The sequence below is a fragment of the Callithrix jacchus genome, chromosome 6 (genome assembly GCF_049354715.1).
Source record: "Callithrix jacchus isolate 240 chromosome 6, calJac240_pri, whole genome shotgun sequence".
NCBI lineage: Eukaryota > Metazoa > Chordata > Mammalia > Primates > Cebidae > Callithrix > Callithrix jacchus.
In genome coordinates this window covers 127,150,993-127,174,313 of record NC_133507.1, presented here as the reverse complement: position 1 = coordinate 127,174,313, position 23,321 = coordinate 127,150,993, and the positions used below count along the sequence as shown (strand labels likewise).

Genomic DNA, 23,321 nt, shown 5'->3' with positions numbered 1-23,321 from the left:
TCAGAATTTCAGGATGTAGCTCTTTTCATCAGAGATTACAGGAAGACCACACATTTGTGCAAAACAGCCGCGGAGGCAGTGAAGAGGGGCAAGGAAAACAAACACCGAGTGACATCAGCTGAGCTGGGCTTCGATGATCTAAGCTAGGAGGGCAGTGGGTAAAGCGAGAACACACACTTAAATCATAAAGGACCAGGTAGGAGCAGAAACAGACCAGCATCGGCCTTGACATCTGGTATTTATGATCCATGGAAACAATTTCGGAACATTTATACTTGGGCTACCTACGAACTGCCACGCTGAGGAGTATTTGGTGGTAACAATGCCGTGTTTGACATCTAAGACTGGAGTCCTAACAGTCTTTGCCCTTTTAGGGGAGGTCAGTACCCTTAAAGTAAGTATTGGGACTAGAACCAAGGTGGGAAAATTCCCAGAGGTGGCTCCAAAACAGTAATGCTAATGAAGCACAGGTGAGGACTAACGTAGTTCAGTCTGGCAAGTTGGGTCCCAGGTCAGCTCAAGGAAATGTTGACTGAGCCTGGGTCATGTTGTTTGAAGTAAACACTTTTGAAGAAAACGCTTCTGTTTTCACTTCATTCTTTACTAATGGGAACAAATGGCGTTAAGGAAGCCAAATGTTATTTAGACAAAAGGGGTAAGTAATTGAGCTTGTCATTGGGGAAACAAAAAATGCTCTGAGCACAGACATTCTACTTTATTCTGCACTCCTGCAAAGGACAGATAGTGACATCTGTACTGAGCCATCTGTACTAACAGAACTTCCAATGAGATCTACAAACCGGAAGCCCGTCTCCTTTTAGCCGCACTTGGGCAGGTTTTACAGCAGTGAGAAGCACTCCTTCCTGGATCTAGGTTTAGATAGAAAGAAAAGCAGGGCTCTGGCAGAAATAGGATCTTCTGAACACGCACATTTTCTCAGGACCTTTCAGGATGGTTCTCAGACTCCTGAGGACGGCTCCCAGGTTGACAGAAGACCTCCGATACATCCACGAATCAGGGTGGTGGGAAATCCTATCTATCTGCAAATAGGATTACTGTGACCTCTTCTTGACCACTATCTAGAGACCATGAACTGCTGGGAGGTTGTCTTTCCTAGATTTTCCCCCACCCTGATCAACCCAGTCCTCCCCTGATAGAAATATTTTATATAACTAGGTCACTATCCAAAGAGGAGAACCAAAGAAAAATACTTATCAAGAAAGACCTGACTTTTTGAGTAAGTTTCCTCCAGCACCTCGCCTCAAAGTTTTACAGTGTTCCTTTTATAAAATGTTCCACTCTGATAGTTCCATGTCCACAGTCATCATCTAATTATCTTCATTACCTGTTCAAAAATGAAGGCTAGAATATCTTTCAGCTCTGAACATGCTACGAGTTCCCTCTTGTCTGGGAAAGCACTGGTAAATGGGAGATTCACGTCCCTGTGGATGTAGTAATTGGGTAGGTGAGGGGTAAGATGTCACTGCTGCTTCTTCAAAGGAAGTGATCTGTCTCCACAGAGCTGAGCACAGGATTCAGCTTAGCTGGTACCACTCCCCCGGAGCCCTTTGAAAGTAGAATCTAATCTCCATGGATTTGTCATCAAGAGAAATTTTGTGGAATCTCATTTAGCAATTTAGCACTTAGCAACTTTTGCAAAATCCCACACCAATCATAAAAGTTGTCTCAGCTGCACAAATTGGATAAAATCCTAACAAGCAGTAATAAAAATAAAAAGAAGGAAAAGTTGGCATTCGGTCCCAAGGAGAAAACCCACCTACCACCCACAGAAATGCCCTGTAGCTTAGAAGGTGATGTGTAAACTTTGGAAGCATCGGTTTGCTCAAAGCTTACATTTCAACTTTGTTCTCACAGGCAAAGGGAAAAAAAACCCCAGATGTTTGTATAAAAATATCATCATTTTATTACATTCCACACAATACATTTTCAAATAATTTCCAATGTCCACAAGTTATCTTGACACACAGGCAACTGAGCAACGCAAGGAGTGTCACAGTAATAAGGAGAGGAATAGGAAGTAAAAATCTTTAGGTTTTCTTGTTTCATTGTTGTTCTTTGGTAATTTTTGATTATTTAGGTGTTTGCTTGCTAGTTTCATTTTAAAGACAGGGTCTTCTTAAAGATAGGCTTTCAACCTCAGAAATATTACTGTATTTCCTATTCAATTCTGGCTTTAATCCCAAAAATGTGGGACAAGGGAAAAGACAACTTTATCTTCAGCATCCAGTTTTGTCAACGACAATGCTGATTTTTTCGTTTTCTTTTTCTGCCTTTGCCAGCAACTAGATGATGGCAATTTGCTAGCATAATGCCGAGGAAGGGGATTTCAACCCAGGGATAAGGGCTTTCCTCCTGAAGGTGTTGACAAAAAACCTCTACTAAGGCAAAAGCTTTATCAACTCAAGCTAGGCCTTCAACTCATTCATTCATTCATTCATTCATTCATTTTTATAGTTGCTATCATCTCTTTCTTCTGAGAGCAACTCCAAACACATGCATGCATGTATTCGCCTTTCCAGTATGTTTTTCCTAGAAGAGAGTGACCCTTCCCTCCCTCCATGTAATACAGAATTTTGCTTTTTAAAGCTGCGAAGCATGGCATTTTATAGAAGAGGTGACCTTTTAGCATAGCACCTGGATGACACTATCAAAATTGCTCAGTAGACAGATCAAGGGCAGAGGTTGCGGGCTGGGGAGAGACAGAGAATGTGACATCCTCAGCTGAAGTGTAAAGGGATTCACAAAGATTAGGGCCATCTCATATTCTCAACTAAGGCATGTACATAAAAATGATGCCACTTGGGGCATCAAATAAAGATACAGCAAGTTCACAAGGTTGTAGTCATCTTCTTTTACAGAAGGGGGAATCCCCAGGGTATATGGTAACTCAGCCGGTCACTACACTGGCTGGATTTTCCAGGTGTAATTTCTTGACGCCACACCTCAATGGGGCACCTACAGGAATGTCAATCATTTTGCAGGAATGCCTGGCCCGAAACGCATGACTGGATGTGGACAGCCGAGATAAAAACCCTTAGTGACTGGCATATTAGTCATTACATGGTACCCTGGGCTTCTGATCCCCTTTCCCCTCCCTGTTTCTTTCTCTGTCTTCAGCTGAGGTAGGACACTTCTTGAAATCTCAAGGTAGCACATGCTCTAGCCTTTCATCTTGTCTTTTCTTGGCAGGCTGCTGTGGTTGAGACAGAGTAGCTCTTTGAAATAGAATAAGAGTAGGAGAGCACCATTCTTTCAGGAGGATGAAATGAACCAGATGCGAAAGTTGTGTGTGTGTGCTGGAGGAACCTATCTGGATATCGTGAAAGAATGCTGAAAGTCTCTCTCCCAAGCAGCCCCAAAAAACACAAAAAAACAAAAACAAAAAACAAACAAAAAAAACCATTAGTAATTTGTTCGCAGAAGGAACCTGGAGGCTTCTGGCCCAGGCAAACTTCTTTGGAGTGAATTTTATACCTCCCCAGTGGATTTTTAGCAGGAAGGTAAAAAAATAAATGCTCCTGAGGCTGAGTCCTCATACACTGAGAAGCTTAAAATTTGCATTTCTATCAATGAAATTGACTTTATTATTTAATCTGTCTTTTGCACGGTGTCATTAGCAACTTCTCTCTTACATCCCGCTCCCCACGTTGCTTAGAGAGGACACATGAGCAGCAACGGTTACGTCTTCCTTAGACCTTCTCTGTGATGATGCAGCAACATCTGGGTATGCTGGGCCAGCCTACGCGTGTCTATTTGCCAGATGCCATGAATGCTTTAAGGGGCAGCACATTGGTACACTTAACAAATGATTCCTTTCTATTCTCTCATCATATTTAAATAAGTCAGGTAGACAGCCTTACATTTTAGTGGCTATAGATTCAGGCACACATTAACACCATGAAAGGAAAACAAATGATCCTCCCCCCCCCCCCCATATTTTACAACTGCTGTAACAATGACCAATATAATACCAAAGTATACGGTTTTTAACCTTCTTACTCAACCCCATCCCAAGTTGGGCCCAATAACCACCCTGGGTGGGGAGACAGCTTTTCAGTTCTTCCTTCTCCTCCCTTCTCTCATCCACCCCCTCCTGCTCTCAACTTAAACAGACTACTGTTTTTCCTACATCAGTCCCCGACTTGTTATTCCATATGACTTATTCCAAGGTTGGACTTAACTGATAAAAGCTAAACATTCATTATGAGCTTCTCTTTTATAAGGCAACATGAGACAGACTTGCTTCAGGGCTGGAGAGGTGGTTCCGCACACACCCGTGGCTGTTATCTTGACACTTCAAAGACACCAGAAGACAAGGAAGTCTTGTCTGAGTGGGCTAGTGGAACCTTCCTCTTGGGTCAGGTGGGTTGGGGATGGGGAGTAGGGATGAGACAGGCCACATGGCATCCCATGTAGCCTCTATTTCTTTAGATACCTGGAGATGACAATGGCAGCCAACAGAAACCCAGCCAGAGCTAGATAAGGCAACAAAAAGCTTCAATCTCTTCTCCAAGTCAACAAAACTTATGCAGTATATTATTTTCTTGTAAAATGTACCGCAGGAGAAGTAACACAAGAGTTAAAGGGGCCCTCTCTGAACACTCACCACCCCCAACACACAATGAACCAGGCTGTCACACACACACCCACACCCACAGAGAGCTATTCACACGCGCACATGTCTACTATGTACATACACACAGATCCAGGTCTGAACACTCACCACCCCCAACACACAATGAACCAGGCTGTCACACACACACCCACACCCACAGAGAGCTATTCACACGCGCACACGTCTACTATGTACATACACACAGATCCAGGCTTCCCCTCAAGTCTCCTGGCAGACTGCCCACTGAGAGGAGGTATGGGATAAGGCAAGGAGAAAAACAAGTGAACCAGTCTCTGGGACAAAACCAGCTGAGCCTTGAGTTGTGGAGTGCTTGGGAGTGGATCTCTTCCGATATTCCAAGATGCAGCATTAGAGTTGGGTTTGTTGGTTTGGAATCAACAAAAAGGAAAACCAGAAACCAAAATGAACCCAAGGAGGATGGTTGGGATTGATAAGAGTGCTCAGGGTTGGGGATGCGAGAGAGAGATGTCTGAGAGTTCACACAGAGACTAGGCGAGGAGAAAAAAGTGCAAAATCGAGGCAACGTGTTTGCAGCCTTTCTTGTTTGTTTTGGGTGCTGTTCTTGCTTCGGCCCTCAGCAGTGCGAGCCACCACGGTCTTGCTCTAGCTTAATGGTTAGAGTGGGCTCCACCGCCAGAGGGGCCCCGTTGGTGTAGTGGGAGGTTTTGTAGGTGATGGAGTGATCGGTCTTCTTGGCCGCATAGCGGAACCGGTGGTAGTGGAGCACCAGGGCAAGCGCGACGGAGACCAGCACCAGCACGGCGCCCCCGGCGGCCATTACGTAATACCAGTAGGCTGGGATGGGCTGCACGGGCACCGTGTCCACTGTGGGCTCGGTCCCTGGCAGGAGGGTGCCCCCTGGTGGAGAGACACAGAAGAGTGTTGCTAGGCTGAGAGCATGCAGGCTAATCAAAAGACTACTTAAAAAAAAAAAAAAAAAAAGAAAGAAACACACACACATGCTTTGGGACGGACAGGGAAGGGGATGAGGGACTAAGGTGGTACTCAGTCCTTAGTACCTGCCAAGCACTTCTCAACGATTGCATTATTTCCTATTTACCCCCTTGGGAGGTAGCAACTGTCAGACCCATTTTACAGATGAGGAAACAGAGGCAGAGAGAGGTTAAATTAAGGGGTTATACGGCTAAATAGTAAGTATGGGATTCAACCAAGAACGGTATGATTACAAATCTCTTTTCTTATTGTTTGACCACAATTACTTTAAAATATATGGAAATGTTATAATTCTCTCTTCCTCCATCTCCCTCTCTCTCTCACACACACACATACACATACACAAATACATACAAGTAAATGATGCTGACATGACTTCTGGGATTCAGTGAGGCAGATTTTTGGTCTGGCTGGCCAGCATTCTCAATAACAATGTATTAATTAGGCTGGCTAGACTTGAAGGTAAATTCCATGTTACTTGCCAAGGCTTCTGCACCCATTGAAATTAGCCTGGTCTTGCCTTAACAGGTCGGTCACCACTGTGAAGTCATGACTAGCGCATCCTCATTTTTTTTTTTTTTAATTGGATGGAGGATTTTTAAAAGCAGATTAGAAGGGAAGTTGCAACAAAAAACATGGCACAAAATGACAGAGAGTATGTGAGAGCGAGAGTGAGTGAGGGAGTGAGGGAGATCATTCTTAATCACGGAAAAGACAGAGCAGAGAAGAGAGGCTGGCAGAGTATTTAGAAGGCAACCATGTTCACTGGCCGCCGCTGGTTGCCATGGAGATGATGTAGTAGATTTAAGCCCAGGGTAACTCTGGGGAAAGACTGGCTGGAGTCCCACTTGATGCAAAGCAGTGTTACAACTTGATTCTCCCAAAGATTTACATCAGATGAGAATCTGGCCCAGAAAGGGACTAGGAGCTTTTGAGCTTGCCAAAACCAGACATGATCTTTACTTCTGAAAAATGATGCATGCTTCTCCTATGAAAAATGCCTCCCTAGCTGCTTGCATTAAGCCAGAAAGATGCATCCTCTACTCATGGGGTGCCCCAGGAGGAGAGCCATGGGTGGGAAGTGCTGCTGCCTCCTTCATGCATTGGTGGTCCTCCTCTGTGAGCAGAGGGTGTTCCCCCTGTGTTCAAGATGCAGATGGGGCTCATTTATATTTTCATGCCTCCTTCCACTACCCACCCTGAGATTCAGAGCTCTTAAGCAGAGGAGCTCACTCTCATCATGAGGAACTTGCTCTCATCTGTACCTAAGGGTTTACACAAAGAAGGCACTCAATAAATGCTTGATGAATCAAACACTGAACCGAGGCTAAGACTCCTATTTCTGCATTGGTGTTTTCTAATTTCTGCAGCCTGAACGTCAGAACTCCTGTCTTTGATTTGGGGAATAGGTGAGAGGTGAGTCAGACCTTCTAATGTCTTCTAGAGGTGATAGAAAAATGAGAACAGTTTTCTCAGAAATATTTGAAAGCTTGATGTAGGAATTCCCCTCCACCAGGGTGGGGTTCATTGGTACCTTTTGGGTAACTAGAGGTCCCACAACATTGGTAGAGCTTTGACAAGGATGTGTTGCTCTGCACATACCTTGACAGCCACATCTACCTCCCCTGGGGTAGAAAGGACCCCAGAATCCCAGGAACCCCTTAGTGCTCCTTTCTACATCTTCATCTTCTTCCACCTTATTACCTACCCTCTTTGTCTTTATCCCTAAATGACTTCTGTCTTTTACTAATTTCATTACTATAGCTGAGAAAGGCCTCTCTCTCTCTCTCATATTTGTGGTGATGGTGGAAATTATACATACAGAGAGGAAGAGAAAGCAAGGCACTGGAAATCGCTCCTTGAAATGGCCAGCTTGCAAGTCACAGTGAACTGGTGTCAACTCATTATGCAGGTCACCAAAAGGATGTGCTGCCTGGCAACCATCCTGCTGTCGGATTTTCAATGTGAACTCACAGAAATGGACAGGAAACAGCAAAGTGTTTGGGGATGTGCCCGGAGTTCCTCAGAGACATCCCTCCTCTACCCAAAGGGTGTGCTGGGGTTTGCCTCTGATTTTCAGGTGGCTCCATAGGGAGGGACGTCCTCTAATGAGGCTGCAGCTCACCCATGGAGAAAAGGAAGGTGATAAATCCCCAGGGATTAGCTTTCCCTCTGAAGTACCTGACCAGACCACAAAGGTGGGACACATATTTTTGTCAAGTGGAATATGGCCACAACTACCCACACTCCCTCCATCACTACATTGTCTCCATTCAAAGGTTTGCTCTCCTTCAGCCAAAATGCTGATTTCCAACACAAAATATAACACCCACACTTAAAGTGCTCAGGCTGGAGAAGGATAGAGCCTTACTGCTCGTCTTACAGTGTTTCTCATGACAGAGACAACGTTGGGGCACAGTGGAGAGACTCTAGGGGACCTGCTGGAGGAAGGTGAAATCCTAACACGTGAATTACATATTTAGAATCAGAGACACAGACATAGGCCCTCAGAATCCTGCTCTACTCTGAAAGACGAACTTTACTTTAGGTAAGACCCCCTTCCCCTTTTCTACCTATGCTTCTCTCCCCGAAATGATCAACATGTGGCAAACTTGAGTGACAGAAGGTATTTGGAGGACATTATTACTGGATCCTTAAACATCTTCTTTGGGCATTTCTTTGGAGAAATAAAAAACAGTACTATGTGAATTCACGCTTTTAATGTTAAGAGGTTAGAAAAGAAAGGATACGACTAGCAACCCTTTCCTGATCGCCTACAAGCAATTCTTGGTTGATTGCAGTTGGGGGCTAGGAGTTTCTCCTAGCCCCCAACTCCTAGCCCCCAGCTAAAGAGATTCATCCCCAAACGCAGGTGGAGTGTGCTGGTTTAGAATCTGGCTCTGTTCTAGCCTCCGAGAGCTGTATGCTAATGAGGCTGTGGTCTGCCAACTGAAGAGAAGGAAAATGATACATCAATAGGGGTTAAATCCCCACCCAAAGCACCTTCCCACACAACAGCAGCAATCCAATGAATGCCAGATGGACGGATGAATGGATAGATGGATGGATAAATGGACGAATTGGATAGAGGCATATATTTGGATCAATGTTCAGACTCCCTGGAAAATGTTGATGACCTACTGGTACTTCCTTGGAGAGTTATTTTCAGAAAGTGCTAGAGATTCTGTTAGCTCATATGGCACCTCTAAGGGAAATTAGAAAGAGGCACTCACTTCAGGCAGACGTCACCTGCACCAGATGCCCAAATTGTTGAGCTGTGCAAATTTAGCTTCACTTGCCCCTTGAGCCATCTGGGGTGATCGAGCCATTGCTTGACATTAAAGGAGCCTGGGATAGGTGGGTGAAAGTGTAGGTGAGAACTCAACCTTGCCTGGAGTTGGTTGATCTGCTGACCTGAATTTTCCCTTTGACTGATCTAATTTCTGCCGCTTACTCATGTGTCTTTTTTCAACTGAAAAATGCTTTCAACTCCTGAACTATTTTTCATTAATTCCCACCCCAAATTCTCTACAAAGTTTTCCCATTGTGTAAGATAATGAGAAACAGATATTTAAATAGTCAATAACTCAACTCCAAGTATACTTGCAAGGTTGCACAGGCTCCCATCTGTAAAAGTTCTGAGCCTCCTAGAGAAAAGCAATGCAAACACCAAGAATTTGAATTTTGAGAAACCACTCATGGGAGAAAATAAGACAAACAATTACACATGAGGTTGTGTTCCTGCCATTCCTATCTGCAAATAGGGTTACCGAATTAATGTGCAATTGGGAAATGTGTGTGTAAGAACAGCAACCGTGAGTGGACATTTCCTGTGTGTCAACCATTGGTCTATGGGCTTCACATGAATCATTTTGTTTATTCCTGTGGCCCTCTGATGGGAGACCTGAGGATTTCAGAGGACAAGTGATTTTTCTCCTGGTTTCACTTTAAGGATAACTGTGGAGAAGAGCAGAGCAGCACTCAGCGAAACCCAAGAGATGGCCCAGGGTCCTCTGAGGAGCTGTACACTGCCAGCAAGTGGCAGAGTCACGGCTGGAACCTGGTGGACAAAACCCCAGCCTGTGCTCAAACCCAGGGATCAGCTCACTCTGGCCCATGGGCCACATCTAGCCCACTGCCTGCTTGTGTAAATCAAGTTTTGTTGGAACACAGCTGCCCTCATTTGTTTAGGTATTGCTTATGGATGCTTTCGTGCTGCAATGGCAGAGCTGAGTCCCTGCAGCAGAGACTGCACGTCCAGTAAAACCCAAGATATTTACTATCTGGCCTTTTACAGAACAAGTTTATAGATTCCTTGCTTTAATCAAGTAGGGAGGGAAGAGGAAGCAGTCCTCTTCCTTTCTGCCCTCTGTTTCTGTCTGAACCTGTCTAAGGATTGGTGTGTCTCAGTCAAGTCAGTTTCTCACTGAGTCACTGAAATGAGAAAGCATCTGCTAGAGCTGCATTTATGAACTGTCATCTGGACCCGCCGGAGTCACCTGGGTTTCCAAAAGAAGTGTTTTGAAAGACCCCAAGGGTGAGCCTTCTCTCTCTCTTTCAAAAAAAAAGGCTCATTGCATGCCAGAATTGTTTCAGGACTGGCGGGTCTGCACAGTCCTTTCTGTACAGGTTAAAAATGAAGTGCTGGTTAAGGAACATTTCAGATAAAAGGTTTATTTAATTTGTGAGATGAAACAAACAAAAAAAGGTTGGCTCCTCTGGAGAAGTTTACAGAAGATAGTAGAAGAATGTGGTCACGCCCTCTGATGTGTTTGGAAAAAAGAGGCGCAAGCACAAAGGCCTCCCTGAGAAACGACTCTTTCCATCTGCCTTCTGAGCGTGGTGTGGCGGGAGGTGCCCAGATGTTTTCAGTAAGTTGGCAGAAACCATGTGGATTCTCCTACATCTAGAGGCATTTTTAAATGCCTCCGAATTCAGGTCTCTGACTGGCTGAAGTCTCGGACGCTTCACACTCTTTGGTGTACTTATGCTACTTTCTGTAAACTAAGTCTTGTCCCTTGTGTTCCTGGAGAGAAAAGTTGGTGAAAAACATTTTCTTCCACCCCTAGATAAGTGGACCTCGGCAGTTGTTTATGTGAGTGGTAAACTGAGGGAGAGGGGATGTGTCAGGTCTTCGTGGCAGGAGAGGCGGCATGCTCCAGCGAACCCCACAAAGAATGCCCCCGTGTCCCCCAGGGAAGGATGGCAGCCAAGCAGTTACCCCCTTCACACATCTGATCTCCATGCTTTCATGCTCAGCAACACCTAGCCTTAATCTGGCAGCTGGAGACATAAGGGGGTGGGGCAAGGAGGAGGATTCACACACTACAGCTGCCTATCTGGAACCCTGACAGGGGTTAGGAATACTTCTCTGCCTTTCATCAGAGGATCATGTGCAAAAGCACCACTTAACCCTCTCTGCATCTCAGAAGTGCTTCTAGGAGAAGGAGGCATGGGCGGAAGGGAGTCCAAGAAGAAAGGGAATCTGAGGCCAGGCCTTGGGACGGGGGACATTACCCTGGTGGACAAAGCCCTGGAAGGCAGGCAATAGAGATGGGGGTGCAAAATGCAGAGATTGCTCACTTGGTCCCAAAGAAACAGAATGCAAAGCTTGAGGAACAGAGTCAAATGTCAATCAGCATTACCTCGAAATGGGCCTCTCTTAATACTGCTCCCCTCTATGCCCAAGAGACAGCCGTGGATATGCACTGTCTCCTGGTTTTGTCTGGATAAGAACTGTGGAGGACTGCAGAAAGGCACCTGCGGAAACCCAAGAAATGGGGCCCCTGGACCTCAGGAATGGTCTGAGTCATAAACCCCACATTCCTAGCAGAAACAGGAGACACTGATGTTCCTTTTAGCATCCACTAGCGTAAGACAGCCATTCTGAATCCTTCCCTCAGACAACCACCTTCCACAGGTGCACCCTGCTGGGATTTCTGTCTCTAACAAGTAGGGCACCAGACAGGCTCTCTGCCCCTGCTTTGCTCAAAGCCCACAGCCTAGCTAACACAAACAAAAACTCTTGCCTCCAAGACGAGCTGTTAAAAATAACCACCTGGTCAACAACCCCAGAACTCTGATTATGGGCTTTATATATTTTTAATTGGCTTCTTTATTCTTTTTTCTTTTATTGAAAAAAGAAAGTATTGGGTAAGAGGAAATAATCTGTCACCTTAATTACACCACTTTTCGGTTCTTTTTTCCCCCTGTATCCACACGGTTTTTCGTTTGTTAAAGCTCAAATCCTAGAAAAGATACATGAGGGCACCATGTTTATAGCCACTGCTTTAAAAAAGAAAAGAAAGGAGAAGAATGCACACCCAGGCTACATTGTTTAAAATGTGACTCATAACAACCACAAAAAAGGGTCTTTTTAAAAAATTCACATGACAACACAGTTTCTTCATTCTTTCTTCTCTTTCTCCCTTCTCAACACAGCTCTTTTCCTCCCAGGCTTTTCTTCATTACTGACTCACACCCTGCTACACAATGCATGTATATATACACTAAGCAGAAATCACAGGATGATCTGAATTTAAAAAAAAATACTGCATGGCAAGAAATCAGTAAGAGGTGCAAAATGAAAGATACTTCAAAATACAAAAGATCAAGACCAGCTAATAACTACAGGTCCAAAGGCCACTTTCATTGTATTTCCCTAAAGATTTATCTATATACTGATTGATCCTAAAGAATGAGATTACTTCCTGTTGCATGATTCATTTAGAAGGGAAAAGAAAAGCACTCCAATTTGAAAAACGTACTAACAATGTAAATGACTATGGTTGGTAGTGTTTCAACATCAGCTTTCCACACCTTGCCTGCCCAAACCTGGTTTCTCTGTTTCCGTTGTTTTTGAGTGAAAAGACTCAATTTATGCCCTGACCAAGGATGACTCCTGCTGTCCTGACCATAAGAAGAACAGTGTATAAGTCACTGGGTTAGAGGGGACACACAGTCCTCTCTCCTCTCTCAAACAGAAAAGTTTGCTCAAGGCACAGAGTTGCATGCTGTGGTCAAATGGGTCTCAGCCAGAAAGGGGAGACTCATGGCACCAACTCAGATCTCCATGTAAAACGTGCCGAGGTGAATGAAATTCTCCACTCCCAATTCTGATTCTGCTCTTTACTGTGTCCATCGGCCAAGCCTCTGCTCCTCGAGACTTGGGTTCTTCTTCCCAAAGATGCTTGCCATCCTCCAAGACGAAAGCCATGGCCCAATCCATGCAACTTGTACACTGCCTTCGCTTAGCCTCAAAGCAGCCCACCAGGGGCACCCTGGAAATTCTTACCTTCAAGTCACTAAGCTCTGTGTTTATTTTGGCTAAATGAGCACTGCCGCTCAGATGAGATTTTATGTATGTATTTTTTTTACGAGAGAGCATGACTGGCCTGTGAAGCCTCACGGTAAGCACAGCTTCAAGGAGAGCACATGTGCCCTGGTCTGCTTATTCTCTTACAAAAGTGAAGCACTTAGCCACTGTACTTGTCAATCACGACCCGACACGGTATGCACACAGAACAGTGTCTGCAGCAGCTGCTGGCAAGTCTTTACCCAGCCTTTCTGGGAGCTCTGAGTCGCCACAACCCAAAGAGAGTCAGGTGAAACAACATCCACAGATTTCACTTCACCAACATAAGCATTACCTTGGGTCCTGAAGGTTAGAGGTCGAATTCAACTGTAATCCAAGTCGTTCGGTTTGGCTCTCAGCTTTCTTTCCAATACTTTGGATTTACGTTAACATAAATCTCACCCCCAGAGAGCAACAGTGTGTGTACATGAATACTCTTAATACATTTAGAACTGTGGAGCAGGGAGTGGGCAAGGGGTTCAGGGACTCAAGGAAGGGCAAGAAAGGAAATCACTTCTAGGTTGGTTTGCCATTCCCCTGGTGTCTGCAGCTTTGTTCCTCACTGGCTGTCTTAGAGCTGATGAGTGGCAAATTGGGTGAGATGATTTGGAGTCAGGGAGCACATCTAGGTGGCAAACTAGGAATTCATCTCTTTCTAGCCCAGAGCTGGACAGATTAATGAGAGTGAAGATAACGAGTCTAGACGTCAGATATAAAAACGTCTGCCCTTATCTCTGCAATGCTGCAACTTGTAGGGTTAAGCCCAGCCAGTTAAAACAGGGCACAGCAATCTTCACAATTGCTGGCATCAAACAGGTCATGAAGAACCCCCATCATTCAGTGAGGGTGAGTGTTTCCGTGTTTGCTTTTACACTCAGGCCAACTGCAGTGAAGCATTTAGAGGGACTCCTAAATGTTTGGCATTAGAAACCAGTATGGAAACTTCAGCAGTGTCAGCTAATAGGATTGCAAAGAGGGCAAAATATACATTGTAACAGCTCAAATGACGTTGCCATCACCCAAGGTTGGAGGCCTTTTTTTTTTTTTTAAGCTGGATGAGGCAAGCATCCCCAATTCTTCTTACTTTGCTCTGCTCTCTCTTTGCTTTCTTGGGGAGAACGCGTCCTTTCTGATTTCCAGTCCTGCATTTAAAGTGCTCTAGCCCTAGTCATGGAATGTACCTCCTTATTCCCTTGACTGGATACCAGGTCCTAAATCTGGCAACTCTTCCTCCTCAGGCTACCACTCCTGTGTCTCTTCCCTAAGTTCCTTCCCTCACAAGCTGCCTGCCACTGCACCTCTGAAGGTTAACCGAGACCACTGCCTTAGTACCTTGGAACTGGAAAGAAACCATCTTCAGGCTAAAACAAATCATTGTCACCTCAGTTCACTTTTAATTTATACTGATTTTTTCTGGTTCAGTATTCCCACAGTTTCTCCTTCCTCACCACTCCTGCATTTTCAGCCTCATTGCTCCCCGTTGGACAATGCAAGGCTGAAAGGTTTATCTGTAACCTATTTGTCTCTATTAATAGGTTTCTAAACTTTAATTAAACAAGAGGCAGTGAGGATCTCAATCCCCTTCCCCACAGCTACAGCTGTTGCTAGTGCCATCTAGTGGCAGGAAGGTGTGACGTCTCTTTTGCGAGATTTGACAAATTTGGAGGTTGATTTCCCCCACCAAATGCACATCACATGGGGGAAGGAAGAGGCATGCAAAAAAACATTTTCTTTTACCTTTAAAATTCTCACCTGCAAAAGCTGAGATGGGTTCTGAAAAAAAAAATAGACAAAAAATTTTATTTAGTTAAAGGGAATAACTAATTAGGTGAACATAGGGTCAATAATTGGTTGAATATGATGACGAAGATGACTGCACTGAGTTTTTTTGTACCACTCCATGGAAAGTGCCCCACATCTTCCACATGTTCTAGGCTGGGTCTAACACATCATCATCATGGGGTGCTGGTGGGGAGGGGATTCTCAAAGTTGCTTTGGAACAAAAAGTCCTTCATAGAGAAATGGGTCCCTAAAGCATTGTAATCAGTCACTTACTGCTGATTACTTTCTCAGAGGCTGGCTTACTTTTAGATGCCCAGGGTCGGAGAGTTGCCCAAAGGGACTGGGGTGGTCCCAGGTGCTTCTGACATCATCAAGCACACACACACCCGGGCTCGTGTGCCAAGAAAAGCAGTTGGTGGTTGCTGCAGCCACTCTGCTGACTGAAAGCAGGCCCCAGGCCTTCTCAGGGTTCCCTTCTTGGTTTGGGGAATGTCCATGGCCCTGAAGGGACACAGTCAGCGTGCACTTCAGGTGACCTCCTCTGAAGCAGGAGACCCTGAAGAAAATGGGTGCATCTCAGGTGGGCTGGCTGCTCAGGTCCTTTTGACCAAGATGACAGTTATGATATTCTTCTCATGCCAGTCACCTGGACTACAATGTCTAATCCTACAACAACTTTGGGATTAGAGGTATTCGTTTTAAAGAAAAATCTGAAACTTTACTTCAAATGCCACAGTTTGCTCTGCAATTCATTCACGTAAATGAACTACTCGGGTAATTGTGTTATCACTCTTATCTAACATATGCACTATTTTTCTCACCAGCGAAGGCTTCCATTAAATCTATCAAACCTTTCCAGCATATAATTTTGACTGGCAGTTGCTCTCGTCCTCTAGCATTTTCTTTGCTAAAAGCTGGGGTTTGCTGATGGGGTCTTGGCACCCTGAACCTCCATGTACTTAGTGCATGTCCATTTCTGATTGGGAATAGGGACATAAGCCTTCCCCTCATCTCACACCCCTCCCACCCTGAACCCAGCCCAAGACACAACTATACCCACACCTTACCTCCTGCATAGGCTGTTGCTGCCCCACCCACTCGGTAATAACTGCATTTGAAAATAGTGTGCTGCCTCCTCTTGCTTATCCCAGCCCTTGGCGTCTTATATGAAAGAGTCACGAAGAGACAGACATTCACGTACCCATGCAGTTCTCCAGTGGGACATCAGTGCTTAGCCGAATGTCATCAATGGCAATCTCTCCCGATCGTCCTTTCCCTATCACTCCCTCGAACACAATCTAGAAGCCGGAAGAATAAGAGCCATGGTTAACTGAGTCTCCTAGTCCAAACAGGGCAAAGATTTCCATTTTTCTGTTAGCTGCAGCTTAAAGTGTGTGTGTGTGTGTGTGTGTGTATTGCACCTGGTACACATCTGTTGACCACATGGCTACAGCTCTTGAAATCTTAATTTAAAATGAGTTTGTTCAAATCAAATGCATATTTGAGGGAATAAGAAAATATAACAAGCGGGTGCATACTGTTGTCCAGTAACTCGGATGTATTGATTAAAAGGACCATAGTCAGAGAATGTTGAAAGGGGGGTTGAAATTTCCCTCACTATTTTCGAGGTTCCTGTCTCATAAATCTTTCAAACGCCCAATGCAGGTATTGGAAACTCAGAAGACACAAGTAAGTGGGGGTAATGTGAGAAATCCAGCACATAGGCTTGGATTTATGCTCCTTATTCTAAGTTGCCTTACGGCTTCATTATTATAACTAGGAGGAAAAGAATTTGTTTTTTTACCAGCTGTTTACTGAGCACCTGCTACGCGCTGGACACAAGGATAATAACAAAACCTATTAAGACAAGTTCTCTGTCCAGAGAAGCTCACCCATCTAGTGGTTGAGACACAAATGCAAACAGGAAGTTACAATACAATGCACTCAGGTGAGTAAGTGGGAACCCAGATTGGAGGGTCTCAGGACGCCTTGCCTCCTCCAGAGACAGGGACTACAGGCTGTACACAGAAGCCCCTCAGCTCTGTGGTCTTCAGTCGTTCCTCATGCTCACCCTCCCCAGGTTCCTCTCTGCTAACTAGCACATGTCCTCTGGCAAGCTGGGTGAGCAGTTGGCTGCCTCACCAGCCATCTGTTGCTGCTCCTCGTCTGGGGAGGAGAAGGTTAATGCTTTGGCTGGTTCTCAGTCACCTCTTCTGCAGTGTGTCTACTCCTACCCAAGTTGCAGCCGCAGCTGAACGTACCCATCTGTGCCTCAGTCTCCTGCTCTGTGGGGCAGAGATAACAGAACTCCATCCCTGGAGCTGGTGAGAGAGAGAGAGAGCACTCATTCAGGAGCCTCTCACGTCTGCCGGCCATTGAGCACGAACAGCACCCGCTCCCCTTCCTGTGTTCACACTCCCTGGGACAGGTCTGGGAGATTATCCTGTTTCCTTCCCAGATCTGAAGGGGCTCCACAGGCCTCTTTCCTTGTGTGTGGAGGGTTTGTTTGTGTTTGTTTCCCTGGCTTCTGTGTCCCTTTGTCAGCCTACCTGATAGCAATCTAAAATAAAATGGAGAGGAGAAACATTTGTTGAAGATTTCAGCAATATAAAAGGCAACAGGAGGAACAAAGAACCAAGTCTGGGTGTAGAGATAGGCATATTCTGAATAACAAATAAGAGTGTCATTCAGTTGCCATAGCAACGCGAGAAACACAATGAAAACAGTAGCGCTTAACCACGTTCCCAGATGATGAATGGGCTCGGCCCTTTGAAATACTGAAATACGGATCACAAGATTGCCTTTTGGCTCACCTCACCTGGTACTCCATGTCGTAGCTGGGCAGGATGATCCGCCCGTGCTTCCACTCGCCGCCCTGGTCCTCGCGGATGACCCACAGCAGCTTGCTCGCCTGGCTGGCTTCCCGCACCACCTGCAGCGCCACCCCGCGGCCGCCCGTGGCCTGATACTGGAACTCCATGCACACCGGGCTTTGGGGCAGATGGACTGGGGGGCTGATGAGCCGCGCGTACTGGCCCTCTCTCTGGCTGTCACTCTGCAGCCGCAAGAAATTCCTGTCATCTGGGGGGACACAAACCCAAACAGAGGTTCTCGATAAACACTTGGGAAAGACACCAGTGTGCTGCTGTGGTCTCTCCAGGGGCTAGTTGGGACTGGAGTTTCGGTGTCTTTTGGTTTATTCATGTCCTTGTTCCTGAGGCTCTGTGACCCTTTCTTAAGGCTTCTTCAGAGCCTTGATTCAAATGCCGTGTCTTCTTGAAGCCCTTTCTTGAGTCTCTAAGTCAAATCGGTCTCTCCTGCCTATTTCTCGGTATTATTTCCTTTCCATCTCTTTCATGTGGAGCACCTGGCAAGGGCGCCTTATGTCTTGGTTGGTTGGTTATATATGTGTGCCCTTCTTGTCCCTCTAGATTCCAAGAGGTTAGACCCACATCTTATTCACCACTAGCTCACCCAAAGGGACAGTGAATTACAAGGGGACAGATTATAGGGGGTGAGGTGGCTGCTAGATTGGAGGGTGACTCTGACCAGGTGGTTGATGCTTCTAGCCCTGGCCATCTTGGCTGGGCGCTGTCCAAATGGCAGACATTTAAAACCTTCTGTCTCCATCAGTGCTGCTAGATGATGCCTGGGCTCTAGTGACTGTGACTCAGAAGCCCAGTGTCACCTTCAAGCAGAACAGAGGGTGGGAGCTGAAAGGGGTGATTCAGGCAGACTTAAACCTGGCCTTTCTCAGACAGCCAGGCACATATGGCTTCAATGATAAAGGTGCTGTCATTATTATTAACAAAGGCTATGCATTTAGCAGAGAATATATGTGTTTTAGGAAATTAAGGGTTTACCAATCCAAATATTTGGAAAATGGTCTTTTTGGCTGATTGGTTTCAAATTCATCAGACACTCATGTGGAAGACCGAGTTCTTCTTGCTGTTGGCAGACCACATGCCTTGTAGACACAGGTGTGGGGACCTGCACCTTCAAATCCAACTTGTACAGGACTCTTCTGGCCACTTGTACAGAGAACAAGGTGGCACTTGGTGAGGAAATTTCACTACCTCTTTTTGGCCCTGAAACATAGGGGCATCTTATGCTGAATACTTCTGCAAGATGGCAGGGTCACTTTTCTACCACATACACAGCATGGAATGTGGGCATGTCAGACACCTTGGGATCACGTTAGTGTGAAATCACCTTAACCTGAGACAGGTGCACAGAACTTTCTTACTCCATAGGGACTGTGAACATCCTGGACTTGTCAGGGTAGATGGGGTAGGATTCCAGAGTCTTGAATCAATGCAATAGTCCCTGGACTGCTGCTTTGCTGTTGTTAATCCTGCTGACATCACACCTTTCTAGGTGAGAGCAGCCTGTGCTGGACCTCCCATCAGCAGCCCAGAAACAGCTCCTTCCTCCTTGGCTCCCCAGCTGCCTTGCCTACCTCCCTGATCCCCTAAGCCCCTTCCTGTTAGACTTTCTGGGATTAGTGCTTTAGAAGCTATGCTCCCCTGAAGTCAAATGAGACTAGTTTACTCTGCATATGTGGGATTCCAGTTTGTGCTTCCTCAACCATCCAAAGCCATGACTGTCTACATACCCCATAAGGTGTGACCTCCGCAAGGCCAAAATCAGCACAGATAACTAAAAGGCTGTCTACAGAAGAGAATTAATGATGGTGTCTGCTGAGGGAGGATACACTGATGCCAAATCAGACCCTCAAAGATCTTCTAAACCTATGCTTTCCCTATCAGATCTTATTACTGCTGCTGTTAATGATAATCATTAAAGCTCATACTTGCATAATGCTTTACCTGTTACAAGCACATTTATATGCAGTATTTCATTTCATCCTTTCTATATTCTTGTGAGCTGGGACTTACTAACCTTACCTTGCACATGTTGAAGAAACAGGCTCAGAAAGGTTAATGTGATTTGTCCAAGGTAGGGAGGCGACTTCAGTGGCAGAGCCCAGACCTGACTGCAGGTTTTCCACCTTCATGCAATAAGTTCTTTATTTCAGCTGCTCTGCAGGTAGCTTGCCCCAAGTCCTTGCAATCAATCACACTCTGTTTGAGGCAAACTGGCTTCCCTACTGGGCCCATTGCTGCATTCTCTCCTCTTAGCTGTAATTTTCCACTCCCCCAACCACTCCACCTATCCTGTCTCTTTTGCTAGTTCTTCTCCTAACTATTCTGGCACACACAACATTAATCCCCCTCTTTTCTCAACAACTCTAGCATTTACTGACTGTACTGCTGACTTTACCTTGTTTTAAAAGAACTTCAGGCCATTCCCATGGATTTCAGTAGGTAATCACTCACTGCCTGGCATCATAATCTAACTGTTTTTTTGGTGTGTCTTTTTCTATCACCCCAGTTATATTGTAAATCCTGGTCTTACCTATTGTAACCTATTGTAAATCAGGTTTAATATTGCTTCTTCTTTCTACCCCTAGATAGTGCTATATATATGCCACTCCTCAAGAAAATTTTGTTTCTGCGAATGAATGAATGAAGAATGACAAATACATGGTTACAGAATGATACGAGGCTATACATTGCAAATAAGGACAGGAGAATCAGCTAGCTTCTCATAATCCCTCAGATATAATCCCTTCACAAAGCCCCTTTCAAAGGTGAGGTGCACCAGTAATGACAAGGTGGCTTGTGGAAGCACCCAGTGTATTGAGATACCAGTGAGAACCCCTCAAATGCTCCCAAGCTCCCACTAATCTCCAAGCCCTTACTGTTGCCGCCTTATATATAAAGGAAACCAGATTTTAGAGATTTATTATTCAGCCTGCTTCCTTCACAGTTTCGCAAATAAGACCCACTTGCTGCCTGAAAATTGCTTGGCAGAAATACTGCCACTTGTGTGAATTTACATTCTTAAACGACAGGGAAATCATGGCATCATGGTTAGAATTTGGTGAGTAAAATGTGTGTGGAGGCGGGAAGAACGGTGCTGAATGGACTGTATCTGGGTCTGTTCTATGCACCCACCCTGTTACTAAAATTCCAGGCACAATCAGGTCAAAGGTTTCAGGATCTGCCCCTTCCAGTAACCCCCAGGTAGACCCCCCGCCCTCCTCTCCCTTCTCCTCTCCTTTCTCCCTCTCACAATAAAATGACAATCTCTATGCATGATTTAAGGGACCATTGCAAGACCAGGGAGTTAATGCTAGTGGCATGCTTAGCACGAGCAGCTGAAGGATCATAATTCAGTGCTGACATCTGAGCTAATCCACTAGTTTGCAGAATCTCCAGACGAGCAGGCCTCTGGATTTCACTTCGTTAAATCATTTGTGCCCCACTTGTCTGCTAAGTGCTATGAGCTCCAGGGAAGAAAGATGATATGTAAATTTAAGGAATTAGCAGTAGACATCAGTCAGAGAGACGCTGAGCCTGCAAAGCGCCTGTCACTGAGAGAGGCCTGATTAGAACCAGGGACATCATGAAAGAATTGACTCAGACCAGGAGAAGCCCACGGAAGGGAGAAGAAGAGCAGGGGGAAAGGAAATAACCCTCTGAACACCTGCTGCTCCTGAGAGTTGGCACAGAGGCTTTACCTACCTCACCTAATGTCACCTTCCCTGTGAAATCTAGTCTTGCAAAATAAATGCCATTTTCTCCAAAAAGAAACTGGGGCTCAGAGAATTGAAGTGATGTAGTATCTGAACCCTGACTGGACTGAGCAAACCTGCCAGAGCATGGCTTCTCATCTGGGATGGACTCCCAGCCTAACTCACTAACCTTTTAAAGCCTCAACATTTCTATCTGTAAAATGGATACAAAGACAGTATTACTGCATCAAGTTGTGGGAAGAGTAAATGGAATGAGCTACGTAAATTCCTTTGCACAGTAACAAGGACACAGTAAGAGCTCAGGAAAGTTATTATTACTATTAATGTCACTCTACATGCTGCCTCCTATGCTTGCCTTTATTTTACTTGGAAAGAAAAAGGATAGAAAGACCACCAATAACCCAGGAAGGCCATTCCAAGACTCAGAAAGAAGTGTTTGGCATGAGGGCAGTAAAGATGTTCTCTGAATAAGACTGGTTCCCCTTCTCCCCTCTAACCCCAGAAACCAGTTGGCCCCAAGTTTTCCATCCTGTACTGTTCACCACAGGTCTTCTGTGTTGATCCACAGTAGATGAAAGAAAATGTTACACGATCCTGAAGCAGGAGTGGGGCCTCAAGTGATCTTAGGGCAGGCCGGTCCTACCTCCCAGAGGAACCATGACAAAAGCATCCGAGAACATCTGTCCACCCTTTGCTTTAAATTCTCCAGAGAAGGCGTTTCCAAAGGCCATGTCTGCAGTGTGTTTTCTAGGTCACAATCTTAACCATCAGGAACTTCTTAAGTTCAGTTTAAAGTTTTCTTGCTGTCATTTAGAGACATTTCTCCTCCCATCCCTGATGGAGCACAGTCAACTTCTGTTCGTCAACTCAGAGACATTTTCACTTGTGAAGAGGTAAGACTTGTAGTCTTTGCATCCCTAGGAACCCTTGCCCCTTCAAATGTCTGCTTTCTAGGGCAGTGTTGCTTTTCCACTGACCCCTCTTCCAAGCTATTATAAATGCTTCAGTCTTTTAACTCATGGCACCCACACATAAGATAGAGATCAAACACGTGCTGCAACTGAACTGTGTTCTTCTGGCACCGGCCAGTTTATGGCCCACCACTGCCAGATACAGAAGAGGTTCTAAGTACACAGTGGCTACTGATTACTTGACAGTGAAAAGAGCTGGTGTGGTGGGGAGCTACTTTTTGATTTACTTGAACCTTAAGGAAAAGCCCTTTGGATTGTCAAAAGGTTGCCTGAATATGACAACTGACCAGCTAAGAACCAGCCCTGCCTGCTGGAAGCTGCCTTCTTGCTCTTGTAGCTGATGGCTATGATGCCGGCAATGGACGGCTTCCAAGAAAAAAGACAATGGAAAGAAAATATGTTCTGTTGCTGAAAGAGAATGAAGAAATAATGTCCCAGAGATACAATTCCTCTTCTCCTGGACCTCACATATTTGGGAGGCATTCTGCTGGGTCCTTGACCCAAAACATCTGTTGTTGCCAACGATACAGGGAAAACAGTCACCTGGGAATGCACAACAGGAGTTCGAAAGGGTGAAGAGGAAGTACGGAGGCCAGGGCCATTCAGCATTTTAACCTGCTGCTGTCTCTAGAAAGGGTCTCTTGATATTTCACCTGGCAATTTACGGCCACATCTGGCTCAGCTGCTTAAGTGTCAAGTGAACACGTGACTGCAACTGACCCAATAGTCATGGAATCAGTTGTGTCTACACTGAACCAAATAAATAAATAAATCGCTAGCTTGATCCTCCTGGCTATCACAAAGCCAAACACACCATCTGTCCAACACGCACATCTCCTGGCTAGCATCTTGGCCTCCTACTAGAACAACCATCTGAAAGAATATTTAGTGCTGTAAGAGATGTAGTCTCTTTGTATAGTCCATGCTTAAAACATGAGTCAGTCCTCAGCTGGCCTTCCAAGGTCAGCCTATCTCTGCTAAGGTTCTCAAATTAGCAACCAG

At 45.3% G+C, this 23,321-nt stretch overlaps 1 protein-coding gene across 4 annotated transcripts in view; it reads right to left on the bottom strand.

Moving 5' to 3' along the window:
• NRP2 (neuropilin 2) overlaps positions 1-23,321 on the bottom strand; it is a 116,503-nt gene that overhangs the window by 16,107 nt on the left and 77,075 nt on the right. For 2 of the 4 annotated variants that reach the window (XM_054257818.2, XM_008999277.6), the window contains 4 exons: positions 17,566-17,828; positions 15,949-16,045; positions 14,718-14,738; positions 1,901-5,515 (listed from right to left, as the gene is read on the bottom strand). In XM_054257818.2, the coding sequence (XP_054113793.1) occupies positions 5,232-5,515; positions 14,718-14,738; positions 15,949-16,045; positions 17,566-17,828 (665 nt within the window). In that variant the 3' untranslated portion in view covers positions 1,901-5,231. Of the gene's footprint in view, positions 1-1,900; positions 5,516-14,717; positions 14,739-15,948; positions 16,046-17,565; positions 17,829-23,321 lie in introns of those variants that run through there. The other 2 variants (XM_054257817.2, XM_008999276.6) reach the window with 1 other exon arrangement.